Source organism: Populus alba, chromosome 7, assembly GCF_005239225.2.
Source record: "Populus alba chromosome 7, ASM523922v2, whole genome shotgun sequence".
NCBI classification, from domain to species: domain Eukaryota; kingdom Viridiplantae; phylum Streptophyta; class Magnoliopsida; order Malpighiales; family Salicaceae; genus Populus; species Populus alba.
Genome location: NC_133290.1, coordinates 3,405,251 through 3,419,303, shown reverse-complemented (window position 1 = coordinate 3,419,303; position 14,053 = coordinate 3,405,251). Strand labels below are relative to the sequence as shown.

Below are 14,053 nucleotides of genomic sequence, written 5' to 3'. Positions count from 1 at the left end.
GAACGGATAGCTTTTGCACACACTTTTATACCTCGACAAAAACATAACATATTAAGGTGATGGTCTCGAGATAAGAAAAAAAAGAAGAAGATAAAAATAGTTAGAAATCCTCTCATCTGGGATTTGAATTCAAAGAAAAAGTGTGAGAAAGATCCAGCCAATAAGAAGCTTCTTGTCTCATAAAAGCTTATCAAACAATATACGTATTCAAACCATTTCATTTCAGACCTGTAAGAGAAAGATATATATTTATATATATAAAGTAAAAGAGTTGTCAGATGGAGTGATAGGCAATAACTAATCACCTAATTAAGGCTTAATAACTAAGCAAATTAGGTAAAACATCCTAAGATGTCTGAATTAGTCATGTTAACAGATCAAAATTAATTGGGAGTTTGGTGTGTTTTTGTTTTTTTTTTAGCGCGGTAGTTTTAAATCAAAGGCTAATAATAAATTCCAACAGAGCGACTTATGAAAGCAACTAACCACCCCAGTTAGACTCCATAACCACCATTCAAAAAATCCATTCATTTGCCTTCAAAGATCTGGCATTTAAGGCCACAAATATAGCCCTTAAAGAGAAAATAAAGTAAAGACACAATCTTTATGTCCTCTTGATCTCTCTCTCTCTCTCTCTCTCTCTCTCTACATTCCCTTCAAAATTCACAAGGTGAGAGAATGTTTAACATTTTGAGATCTTTTTCGTTATGTTTTGAATTGTTTCAAGCCAATGCAGCAATGAAAGATTGTTTTATGCAAGGAGTTTGGTTTTTTGGAGTTAAATTCTCGAGTTCTTTTTCAAAGATTCTATCCTTGGTAAGTTTGGAGTTTTTGATGTTGCAGGGATCAATCTGAGAGTTCAGTGACAATTTATGGAGTCATTGAAGATCCTCAGAAAGCTCAAAAACATTCTTTGAAAGAAAGCTGTAAGTCAATTCTTTCTCAATTTCCAAGGTTAAATCATAAGTTCTCTGTTCCAATGCATTTTGTTTTTATTTTAAAAGGGTATTTTTTGTTTTGTTTTTTAATGAGAATGTTGCGTGATAGAACATGAGAGGAGGCTTTTGACAGACTGTAATAGGGGACCGGAGAAGAAAACTCCAAATATGTTTGTATTTTAATTAGATAAGAAAATATTTGTCTGACTCAAAATGAATAATGTAATAGCTGATGAATTGGCTTATGTATTTGGCCATGCTTTCTTTTATTAAATGAGAAACATAGGAGATTAAAGAAATGGGATTTCTTTGCTTCAGACAAGGAACTGGTCCGAAATGTCGGTGATTTTAGCAATGACCCATGATTAGCTTGTCAGATTTAAGATGATTGTGGCTGTTGAGTTTTGGTGGTGGCCCTTATGTTATCTGGGAGCCATACAAAATCGTTTAATCAAGCAAATTCAAAGCATATGTCATTAACCGAATAAGGAAGGGAATGGTTGTGTGAGAGCTGGAGAGAAGAGAGACAGAATGATTATTTGTGGTCTATATGAATATGACAATTTGTGATAGATTGACTTCTTTACATATGGTATGATTTTCAGTTTTGTTTAGAGAGAATGGGAGAGATTGGGGTGGCTGATGCGGATGGGCCACTGCAGGGGCTGAGTGGTGGTGGTGGTGGTGAGGAGAAAATTTTGGTTTCAGTTCGGCTGCGGCCTTTGAATGAGAAGGAAATCGCAAAGAATGATGTGTCAGATTGGGAATGCATCAATGATGACACTGTCATATACAGGAATAGCCTTTCAGTGTCGGAGCGGTCCATGTACCCAACAGCTTACAAATTTGGTGAGAAATTGATTATCGCATTTTTAGTTTGATTTGATTTGATTTTCTTGGTAAATTGCATCTGCACTTCTGCAGTTCTGTTGATATCACAGATGATTAATAAGGCTGTCATGGTTGGATATATCTTCATCACATCTGCTGTCATCTATCAATATTTATCACTCTATTCAGCTGTATAAGAAACGTTTTGCTTGCACCTTCTCGTGATTTTGGAAATTGCATAATGGTTTTGTCTCTTTTTACGTGTTCCTATTTCTTAATTCATACAGATCTTAATGCTGACTCTTTCCTGAGTTTTGGCCTTCACCTTTTCTCTTTCGCTTCTACAGCAGTGGTGTAACGTTGCTGGTTTATATATTAATGCATTTGTTTTGCGTGTTCACTGCTGTTGTCTTTAGGAGCATATTTATGGACGTCTACTTTTTGCATCACGGAATGTTTTCAAATACTCATCCCTTCCATCTTTTTTCTTTAATTTGTTGGCTCTAGATAGAGTATTTGGGCCTGGTTGCTCGACAAGGCAAGTCTACGGAGAAGGAGCCAAGGAAGTCGCTCTTTCGGTTGTCAGTGGCATAAACTGTGAGCACAACCTCCTTTTTTTCACTTGTTCATTATTTCATTTCTCATTAAATTCATCTTGAACTTCGTATTTGTGTTTCTTAACTTTTTTTTTGGCTTACAATGACGAATTTCTTCAGCAAGTGTATTTGCATATGGACAAACAAGTAGTGGAAAAACCTACACTATGAGTGGAATTACTGAGTACACTGTAGCAGATATATATGACTACGGAGATAAGGTAATGAAAATACTTGATACAGTTTGCTTTCATTACTCTAAATCCTGCATTTATTGTATTCCTTAGATGTTCCCTGATCAATGAAAATATTTTATTGTTTTCCCCCCTTTATAGCACAAGGAAAGAGAGTTTACTTTGAAGTTCTCTGCCATGGAGATTTACAACGAATCCGTCAGAGACCTCCTAAGTACAGATACAACTCCTCTCCGACTTCTAGATGATCCAGAGGTGATTTTCATTTTAGGTGAAGAATAGCTGTATGTTTTTTTCCCTTCATATCAGTAACATTTAACTTTATTAACAGAGAGGCACTGTTGTGGAGAGGCTCACGGAGGAAACTATAAGGGACTGGAATCATTTTAAAGAACTTCTATCTGTCTGTGAAGGTAAGTCATGCTCTTGAGGTTATTTTTTTTCTCTTGGTTTCCAAGGGTGAGGCTTGAATCCAAGACCTCTTGAGGAGAGGGGAGCATGGATGCCTGTGGAGCTAAAAAAGCTCGTTGGAAGTCATGCTCCTGAGTTTAACGTTGCTTTCACTGCAAAACTCGTAATTGCATACTCAAGCATCCTGGTGATTTTGCAGCTCAGAGACAAATAGGGGAGACCTCCCTTAATGAAGCAAGCTCTAGATCTCATCAGATTCTGAGGCTGGTATAACTGGATATTCATTTCAATGTGAAATTTCAAGTTATCACTACTTGACAATCATTTATTAAAAGGTTTACTGTTTATGTGCATTTGCCAGACAATTGAAAGTTCCGCTCGTGAGTTTGTAGGCCATTACAAGTCCAGCACTCTTGCTTCCACTGTGGTATGCGTTGTGAAAAGTTTCTGGATCTCTGGTATAGCTGGTAATACTCGCTCAACAATGTGTAAATATCATTCTTTTCTGCGCAGAACTTCGTTGATCTAGCAGGAAGTGAGCGCGCTTCTCAGTCATTATCAGCTGGTATGAGGTTGAAAGAAGGTTGCCACATAAACCGTAGTCTACTGACATTGGGAACTGTTATCCGTAAGCTAAGGTTAGGACTTGCACCTTATTTCAATTTTTGAATTTCAGTGACACTCAGAATTATCGATGACAGCATCTTCATTTAGTTACTATTGTGATGGAATTAGTACCGCAAGCGTCTGAGTTAAGCCAATATGGTCTGTATTATTTTTCTAGACGTCAGATCTTGGGGCTATACTATATGAATTCATTACAAAACAGTGCTATGTTCTTCCACTGGTAATTTTTTCTGCGCTGCAGGACGTTCCTTGATGCTGTATAACATAAGTTTACGACATAAAATTGCAACCATATCGTTTCCCTACTAGAACATGAAGTTGCAAATAATATACTCCTGTAACTTGGCATTCCATAGAACAGTCGATATGTGTGTTTTGTGCAGTAAATATATTGCTATTGTGGAATATTATAGACATATCAGTTGTCATGGTCTTTCCAGAAGCACCTCTTTTAATTTTTTTCATAGAATCAGTGTGTGTAATCTTCTATTCTTTTTATGACTTCCTATTCCCTTCTTCCTTTAATTCATTAGGTTGTGCATGAGTCTTGGCCTAAAATAAACTGAATCGCCAATGCTTTTTCTAATTCATCCAACTTTATGATTGATGCAGCAAAGGAAGAAATGGGCATATTCCTTTTAGAGATTCAAAGCTGACGCGAATATTGCAGTCCTCTTTAGGAGGAAATGCTAGAACTGCCATCATCTGTACCATGAGCCCTGCTCGAATCCATGTTGAACAATCTAGAAACACACTTCTGTTTGCAAGTTGTGCTAAAGAAGTGGCAACCAATGCACAGGTCAATGTAGTTGTCTCTGATAAAACACTGGTAAAGCAACTGCAAAGAGAATTGGCTAGATTGGAGAGTGAGTTAAAAAATACTCGACCAGATTCTGAAGCACCAGATTCCACGGCAGTACTGAGAGAAAAGGATCTTCAGATTGAAAAGGTAGGTACAGTCTCTAAGTATCACATTTGAACACCTTTAACATCACAATTAGAGTTCTGCTCCTGCATATTAATATCAAGGCAGTACTCCAACTTTCATTAGAAATGGAAGTGCATATCAAGACTAATGTATAGACGAAGTGTCCGTGCCTCATGGAGCCGGTTCATAATGAATAAACGATGACTAGCAAACAAATACGCAGTGAGCCTTTTTTAGACTGATGAAGGGAAAGTTCTTGAAGTATAAAAACCTCGGTCGCCTCACATTTAGGCTCTCAATATGTCCATCTTCTTCTGCAAATTACATGAATGAGAGACCTATCATTTGAAACCTCCATCCAGATATATTATTTATGCATCATAAACTCAGAATGCAATGTGGATTTAAACCTCAGAAATTCAGGTTCCGATTTATGATCTCTGTTGCATGACATCATCTTATATTCTTAATTCTTGTGAACATTTGTGGAGAGTTTAACTAGAGCAGAAAGTAGTTTGCTACTCCATTGAGCTTTACACGGGAGTATGCCTGTAATCGCCCCACTTTCCAATCAGTCTTTCATGTTTTCCAACAAATTTTCTCATGTGACTTGTAACAAATATTGGTAGTCTTTGGCTTTTTGAAATTCAAGCATCAGTTCATATCCCAAGCATATGTTAAGCATCATTAGATGCATTTTCATAGAGAAATTTTTTGATGTATGTACTCGCTAAATTTTGAATTTTAACACCCCTTTTCTTGCAGCTATTGAAAGAGGTCGCAGAGCTGACTCGGCAACTTGATCTTGCTCAGTCTCAGGTCGAGAATCTACTGCAATCGTCTGAAGGTGACAGAGCTTCAACGGTATGGCTATGCATTCTTTTTTTTACTCTTAGCATTTTATCTGGTACTACAGAAATAAAAAAGAAAATTTCTAGATCAAGCTTCCAACTCTATCTCAATGTGCCATTACTATCCAAATCTGATTCCTCTATGTCCTCATACAGCCAGATCAAGATCATCACTACCCTAAATTGCGAGTGCGGAATTCATTCAGATCTGACAATTCAGTATCATATTCACTCATTTCGGAAGATCCTCCCTCCCTAGACCTTGGTGCCAGATCTTTTGATGCATCTCAATGTTCGGATGAGCGAAGTAGCAGAAGCTCTGAAGCAACCTTCATCCCATTCCCAGAGTTTGAAGAGAATTTTCTTCCAGAAAGTTTATCTCCGGAGGACTCAGATACAACCACTGACTTCGTAGGAAATGGTCTACATGAGAAAAAGGATGCCGAAGAACGAACTAGTCAAAACTTTGATGGTCATTGGAAGGAAGTTCAATGCGTTGAAGTGGAAGAGCCAAGCATAAACCAATTTTCAAATTCGAAGATGTCTGAGTCTAGGCCATACAGATTTGAAGAATCTAATGGGCCTTCTCCAGATGTAAAAACCGATACCTTAGGCTTAACAAAGATCGGCAATGAAGAAAGAGCAGATCAAGAATTAAACTCTCCCCCATTGAAGGAACAGAAAGAGTTGAAGGGTTTGCATTCCACTTTTATTATACCATCTCCTGAAAAGCCCTCTCCATGGCTGCTGAAAGAAAGCCTGTCTGAATCGAGGAGATTTTTTACCAGGAGCAGAAGCTGTAGAGCAAGGCTTATGAATAACTCACCGAGTTCCCATTTCGAGAAGGTAGAAGATAATGAGAGCACACCATCAAATGGGTTTGAGAAAGATTTCCCTGGGAGACCTGAGGGTTTTCAAAAGAAACTTCCTGCTTTCAAGTATGATCTTGACATCAAAAGGTTATCAAGAAATGTCTCAGAGAATTCTATGAGCAGTTTTGCTGTTAATGAGCTCAAAGAGGGAAGTGTTGGAACGTCACCTGATTGGAGGACTGCAAGTGTTGGTAACTCAGATGCGGGATTGATGTACATGGCTGATGATTTGGTGAGTGTTCATTTTCTTTCATCGTCATTCCTTTTACTAGCTCGTATTCAGGCTATGGGATGCTAAATTAAATATTAAAAGAATGAGCTCCTTACCATCTTATTTATCTGCCAAGGACGAAGCCTTTGCAAGATAATGGTGGAATAATTGAATGTTTTGCTAATGCATCAATAACTGAATATGTCCCTGCCGAATCAAGCAGGAATATAAAAAGTCTGCAATGTCTTAGGATGTAGGAGACCAGCTTCTTCCCCCACTCCATTGTCTTCTTCTTCCATTTTTTATTCATTTCTTGGAAGCTGCGGAAAGTTCTGGTTCAATTAGACCAGTCATTTTTCTCATTCATGTTTTTGATGGTTTGTAATGGTTGATAGGCTCAAGAAACAACAGCAGAGACCATGGAGGATGTGGAAGATGATGACTTGGATGCAATGCGAGATAATGTGTCTGCAAAGAAGGTAAGAGATGTTGGCTTGGATCCAATTCAAGATGACGTTTCAGAGAAGAAGGTAAAAGATGTTGCCCTGGATCCTATTCAAGAGGATGCGGAGAGTGCATCTAAATGGCCATTAGAATTTAAAAGGAAGCAAAGCAAGATCATCGAACTTTGGCATGCCTGCGATGTCTCACTAGTTCACAGGACCTACTTCTTCCTGCTCTTTAATGGTGATCCTGCAGATTCTTTTTACATGGAAGTCGAGATCAGACGGATTTCCCTTCTAAAGGACACGTTATCCAGGGCCAGCGGTACTATTGTTCATGGACAAGTTCTAACATCCACCTCAAGGTATATTACCTTCATCATTTCCACATCAAGTCATATTTATTCATGTATATTCTGCAAGCCTTCCAAGATAAAAACATTTCCTCTGTGAACAGCAAGAAGGCTTTGATTCAAGAGAGGCAGATGCTGGCAAGGCAAATGCAGAAGAGGCTCACTAGAGAAGAAAGAGAGAATCTTTTCCTAAAGTGGGGTATTCGATTGAATGGAACCAATAGAAGGTTGCAGCTGGTCCACCGCTTATGGACCAAGCCAACAGATATGGACCACGTCACAGAAAGTGCCACTCTTGTTGCAAAGCTCGTTGGCTTTGACGAGCAAGAACAGGCTTTGAAGGAGATGTTTGGTCTGCTCAATTTCACCCCAACACATCCAAGAAGGAGGAAACCTTCTATTTGGAAGCGCAGTGGATTATCTTTCTTGTAAGCTTTGCTATAGCGCACCTTGACGTAACTTTTTGTGGCTAATCGATGATCTCCACGGTTCTATCACACATATATAGCTTTCTGAGTGTAAGTTTCAGCCCTCTGTATTCTCTAATCCTAGCTGCATTGATTGTGACTTGTGAGAAAGCTTGTAAATCTGATGTAAAATTGTAATGCTGATGCTTCCCTTTTATCTGTCTTCTCATCTTCTTGGGTGTAAACTGGACCTCTAATAGAATTAATGGTGGCGTCTTGGGTCGCATGTGAGAGGGATTTGATCTCAGGCCAACAGCTAAAGAATTTGGACAGTCACTGGTTTGGCTGTTTCTAAACAGAGTAATATTCTAAAAATTAAACCAAGAGAAAAAAAAAATGAAGTTTTTTTTGTTTAAATGCAATGTTTTTTCCATTCTTTCTGTTTTCTAAATGAAGGAAAAACATGAACAATATTTTTTTTTCTTTTATATGGAAGCCCTTTTCAGCAATGTAAAGTGTTAAAAATATATTTTTTTATTTTCATATTTAGTTAGTTTTGTATATTTAAATTTTATTATAAATCTAATATAAAAAATTAATTAAGAATAAAAATTTATACATATTCTCTTAAATTTTTTTTAAGAATTTAGTGCATTAGATAATTTATTTAGAAATTAATTCAATATTTTTATAGTAACATTTGATTATGATCAATAATTCATGAACTAAGAACAAAAGGTACCAATTTATTAGATGAGTAAAGAGGTGCCCTGAACCAAACACCAAGCAAAATGGCTTAGCCCAGCCATATACAACAACTTTGACCCAACTAGTCACCGGATTTTGGTCGTCTAACCCACACAGAAATTCCCAGTTTTATGATCAATTCAAAACTTGTTTTTCCCAATATAAAAAGAAAAACAAAAAAAGACTTGTCGTTCACATGCATGACATGGTAAAAATACTAGTTCGTTATCTACGTTACGGGTCAGATAAACTTTTTAAAATATAAAAATATATTTAAAGCATTAAAGAATTTTTTTATTGTATTATTAAGTTTGGTTTAATAGATCAATTTAAAGATTTGACAACTTAGTTCTTTATCTAAGTTAAGTTTTAAATTAAATTATATAGATATTAACCTGAATTAAATTAATTAATTTTATTAGTTCAAATACAATATTAATAATTAGTAATTGTCTTGCTTTTAATAAAACTTCAAAAAAAAAAACTTTTTTAAAAATAATATTAAAACAATGAATCTGTCTCTTGACATTTATCATGGACCATATTAAGTATAATAATTTTTTTAATTATTAAAATAAACTTGTGTTTTTTTAATGGTTATTTATTTAACTATATAATAACATTTAACTTTGTAATGCCCCCTAGTGAACAGTGGCGGCTAATAACAAGGGAACAGCGAGTTGAAAAAAATATTAAATAATTCATGATTCAGCTTCAATATTTATGATTTTATATATATATATATATATACAGCAGTGGTCTAATCTGAATCATCCAAATTTAACAGAGAAAAAAAGCTCAGCCATCCAAATAACATAACCATGCCTATTGAAAAATATAATTCTATTAAGCAATCTACAATCAAGAGTACTGTGATTTCTTTTTCTTCTAAATTGGAAAATATAATTCTCGAATGGTAAATTATAAATCTATTAAGCAATCTAGCTATAGCTTACAGATAAAGGATAGGAGTGATTATATAAAAAAGAAAATAACAATCACCCAACAATATCCTCTTGATTTAGTTAAATATACATGCTCAAAATCAAATTATGTGCCTCTGCCATTTTAGTGTTCTTGCTTCTGGGCTAGGTTCCAGCATCCTCGCGATTGACTGGCTCCATCAGTTGTAGTTCCTTCTTTTGTATCACACGAACCATGGAAAACAGGTCAAATTCACTAAATAATATAAGTTCTGGGGCTTTTTGACTCCAAACCCCATGTTAACGAAAGATTTGTGACAAGAAAATGACCGGCAGACACCCTCTCGTGTGGCTGCTAGTTGGCCTTGTCACTCCATTTCTTCACCGTTCTCTTCTGGATCTTCGTCCAGCTTTCCCTGCGCCACCTGCTTTTGAAGCCATGATCATATATACAACTTTTCAGATCATAAGAGCAAAGGGGAAGCGCCAATATGTGCATAATTAGGATGTATGTGCAATAAGGAAAAGTGAAGAACAAGTTGAGCATGAACATCAAAACGTTAATGGCGCCTGGGTTACGAAAACATATGAACATGCTTGATTAGTTAAGGGAAAAAAAACAGTATATCTTATCTTCTTACGTTGTAAGGGAGAGAGAGATGTGATCGTATTTGTCTGAAATGCCATGAACAACAATCTGTCGAGGGTTATAATTTTTGTTTTCTCCTCTCTCACTAACATGCTTGGAGATGTGGTTTTATAACCTCACTGAAACATGAAACAATCCCTTTTTGCCTGCTAAATGTTTTTTTCTTTTGTTTTTTTAGAGTGCAGAATATGTAAGCTGCAGAGTTGAGTTATATGGGTGCAAGCGAGTTGATTGAGCTACATTCTTCGAGATTCTTCAAGATTTACATTCTTAAGACAGAGATTCTCATGAATAATTATAGGTTAAGAAATCTTTTCGTCATTAAAATCTAATCATTGGGGATCTTAATTTAAGAAATTATCATTTTTGGAGAAGGGCTCTATTTGGTTCAAATAAAATCATATCACGAGATTTAAATGTCAGGAAATCTTGAAAATCTTTGTCCTTTTTTCTTTCCTTTATCCTTTATTGTTTTTTTTTTTTTTTTATCATAGACAGGACATGAACCTGCAATCAATGGTTAGGCAGCCAGGGAATTAACGTAGTGTTAAACGGTTACTAGTCATGCACGGTTGGTTTAAAAAAGTATTAATTTTTTTATTTATAAGATTATTACATTTTATGATCTCAATCAACGAATTAACAGGTTAAAATTAGTTGGCTTAAATTTTTTTTATTTTATTTTTAATATTGAATTAATTAAAAATTAAGTTTCATAATTTATTTTAATTTATTTTTTATTAGATTATCTCGGCTTCATGATCTAAATTTAGCAGATTAATCCGAGTTTACTTGAGATTTTTATTATATTTTAATTTTATTTTTTAACATTAGATTGATTAAGAATTGAGTTTTAATATTTTATTTATTTATTTTTTATGATGTTATCATAATCTCATAACCTGAAAAATAAATTTTATATTATTTTAAATTTTTTTAATTAAATTATATTTTTTTATTCTACAAATTCCTCAAAATTTATCATGTAACATCAAATTAATATCTACATACATGGCGTAAACTTTTTGTCTTCTTGAAAACACGTAACCGGTCACATCGAGAAGAGATGGATCTTTGTTTGGACTTTGGATGGTGCTTGCCATTCTTAAATGTGGCCCTAGCTATGGACACAGCCCATGAGACTTCAGACCATGATCCGTGTCTGGCGGACCGTGGGTCTTGTTCATTATTTTTCATCTCCCTTTCTGTGTCTGGCATAAATTATGATATTTTCCATTCTATTTTTTTTTTAATTTATCTGGCATATATTGTGGTAAATTGATTCTTCTTTTGAGGATGTTGAAAACTATCCATCCCTGTGAGCTGCGTAGATTTTTCTCTGTTATAGAGACAGACAGATAGATCTTCCCTTGCTCTCTCTCTTTACTGCTCTGTCTAGTTTTCCTATAAAAGAAGAGCACAATAAAAATAAACAAAACCAATCTTGTATAACCATGGTCAAGGCTTAAACACTGTGGAGGATTAAGGGGATATTATCTGTGTTAAGCAAGTGAGGGGTTCGAAGCTTTAGCTTACTGATCTTTCTGTGTCCTCCTATGCTGCTGGCACTGCCAAGAGTTTCCTCAATTTATTTAGTTTTTTTTCTGGAAAATAGAGAGTAAAATCAGGTTATCTTCTGAAATAGAAAAAACAACAGTGATGTTTTTTATCTTTCTGCTGTATATTCAATTATGATGTTGAAGCACACACGGATTTGGACGAATAAATTATGTGCCTTGCACTTGAGGTCTTGGCTAGCGGTTGAAGGGACTTGTTTCCTTCCTCTACATTCTAGGTTCAAACTTTATCATGCACGTCTGTCACCCCGCGGTGACTTACATGCTCACTGGGTTTGCAGGATGTTCAGTGAGCCGTGGGATTAGTCGTGGTGCGCGTAAGCTAGCCCGGACACCCACATAAATCAAAAAAATTTTATGTGCCTGGCTGTGTATGATTGAACAGGTTGATCGATCGATCAGCGTTGGAGCAACCATTTTATGCGCTGTTTCTCAGCTGTTTCCCTGGGAACACCACCCTCCATGCCCCGTGGACTGTATAATTTGTTCTATTTATATTTATTTTTATGTTTTAAAAATGTTTTAAAAAAGATTTAAATTTTTTTTATTTAAAATTAATTTTTTTATATGTTTAAATTATTTTGATATAATGATATTAGAAATAAAATTTTAAAAAATATATATTTTTAATATATTTATAAAAACAATATAATATTTATAAAATCAACCACAGTCAAACTTTCAAAGAACAAATCCTTTGACCTCCGCTGCAGTCCTTCCTTCCATGTATATTAAAATCTTCATTAGCCCCGTCACCAAAATATAAAAACAAAAAATAAAATAAAAAATTCATTTAGCTTTTCAACCACGATGGGAGAGTAAAGATCCCACGTAAAAAAATAAAAATAAAACAAAAGGTTCCAAATCTCACCACCAACACATTTGTCGTCTTCGGCGCATCCATAAGGATAATACAATACAATGATATATATATATATATGTATATGTATATTGCTACTGATATATCTAACAGTGTTGTAAGAACTGACCCTACTTCACGAATCAATCCAATCACTTTATGAATTGGAGGTTTGTTTGGGGCAAAGATTAAAAAAATAAAAAATAAAAAATCACGGTTTTTTTTTTAAAAAAAATCTAAAATAATATTATTTTAAAATTATTTTAAATCAAAACTTAATTTAATCTAGATCAATTTATCTAATGTATAATCCAAGTTTTGAGTCGAGTGTGACATGAAAATCAAATCAAGTCCAGGAAAGTGTTGCTTGAATATATTATTGTAATTGTTCTTATAAGTATTAAATAGGGATGAGATTGGGTATTTTTCCCCCAGGAATTAGGTCAGTTTAGAAACATATAAAAAGCATATCCACCCTTATCTTCATCTCTAATTATTTTGATATAACATGAATTAATGTGAGATTAATCATCTAAACACTTGACCAAGACATCTTGGATATGTCATTTATGTAATAATTCAGTTCTTTATTAAATTTATATGAATAAATTAATGTAATAAGCATTACAATTTTTGTTTCTTGTTGGTCTTATCTAAATTTTAATGTGTTTTTTTAAGATATTGATCGGGTCATATTAAATTAATTTTTATTTAATTTAATTTAATTTAAATTTATATCAGAAATTAAATTAGCTAATTATCACATTAATCTGTGGGATTGAATTTAATAACAGTATAGTGAGATATTATATCCAGAGACTGACTTGATAGGAATTAAATGTCAACCGGGCAAAGTTCGCAAAAGATAATGAAAAGGTGGAAAATAGGTGAGGATGATGACGTCACTAATTGAAGGGTGTTTAAGAATGCTGGCCATAAACTTGAACAACGAAATTAGATGGATGATTTAAAATTTTGAACAAAAACAGTTATTCATTTATCACCATGCCCGGGACCTACTGTAAGATAGGAAATAAATATGTTTGATAAACTAATATAAAAAAAAGTAATAGAAATTAAAAATTCGACCTATTTCTTGATTTAATATAATGTAGCGATGAGGATCCATATATAAGTAGGATATTGCATGATAAGTTTTTTTATTTATCCTTGTCATTGCAGGTACATTTAACTTATGATTAGAAATAAATGCTTTTATACATCCCACTGGGGTGAGTAAGGATGACAGGAGGGAAAATGGGTTTTTATGTGTAGAAAACAGGGGAGAAGAGAATATGCGTTTTGGTTTGAAGATTTGTATTACAGAAAGTCAAATAGGTGATTATATAATGCAAATTTTCAAACCAAAATCCATGTTGTTTTTTCTCCCCTTCTTTTTATACACCAAAAAAAAAAAAACTCATTTTTCCTCCTCCACTCCTTATTTAGATTCTTTTTGGAAACATTGATGTAAACTGCATTTCATGAAAAAAAATTTAAAAAATTTACTTAAATTTAATTTTTTTAAAATATTTTAATATCGTTTTGATATGTTGATATTAAAAATATTTTTTTAAAAATAAAAAAAATATTTTTATATATTGTTAAATAAAAAAAACTTTAAAAATAATCATTG

The 14,053-nt window shown here is 34.3% G+C and overlaps 1 protein-coding gene across 1 annotated transcript; it reads left to right on the top strand.

The window, feature by feature from the left end:
- The first annotated feature begins 478 nt into the window (after positions 1–478).
- Positions 479–7,881, top strand: LOC118063123 (kinesin-like protein KIN-7E). The gene is made up of 15 exons (XM_035077056.2): positions 479–670; positions 844–926; positions 1,544–1,787; positions 2,277–2,366; positions 2,486–2,586; positions 2,701–2,814; positions 2,891–2,972; positions 3,170–3,237; positions 3,332–3,397; positions 3,484–3,608; positions 4,210–4,546; positions 5,291–5,389; positions 5,533–6,480; positions 6,855–7,267; positions 7,360–7,881. The coding sequence occupies exons 3-15, from the start codon at positions 1,559–1,561 to the stop codon at positions 7,685–7,687; spliced, it is 3,000 nt and encodes a 999-aa protein (XP_034932947.1). The 5' UTR covers positions 479–670; positions 844–926; positions 1,544–1,558; the 3' UTR covers positions 7,688–7,881.
- Positions 7,882–14,053: the final 6,172 nt, after the last annotated feature.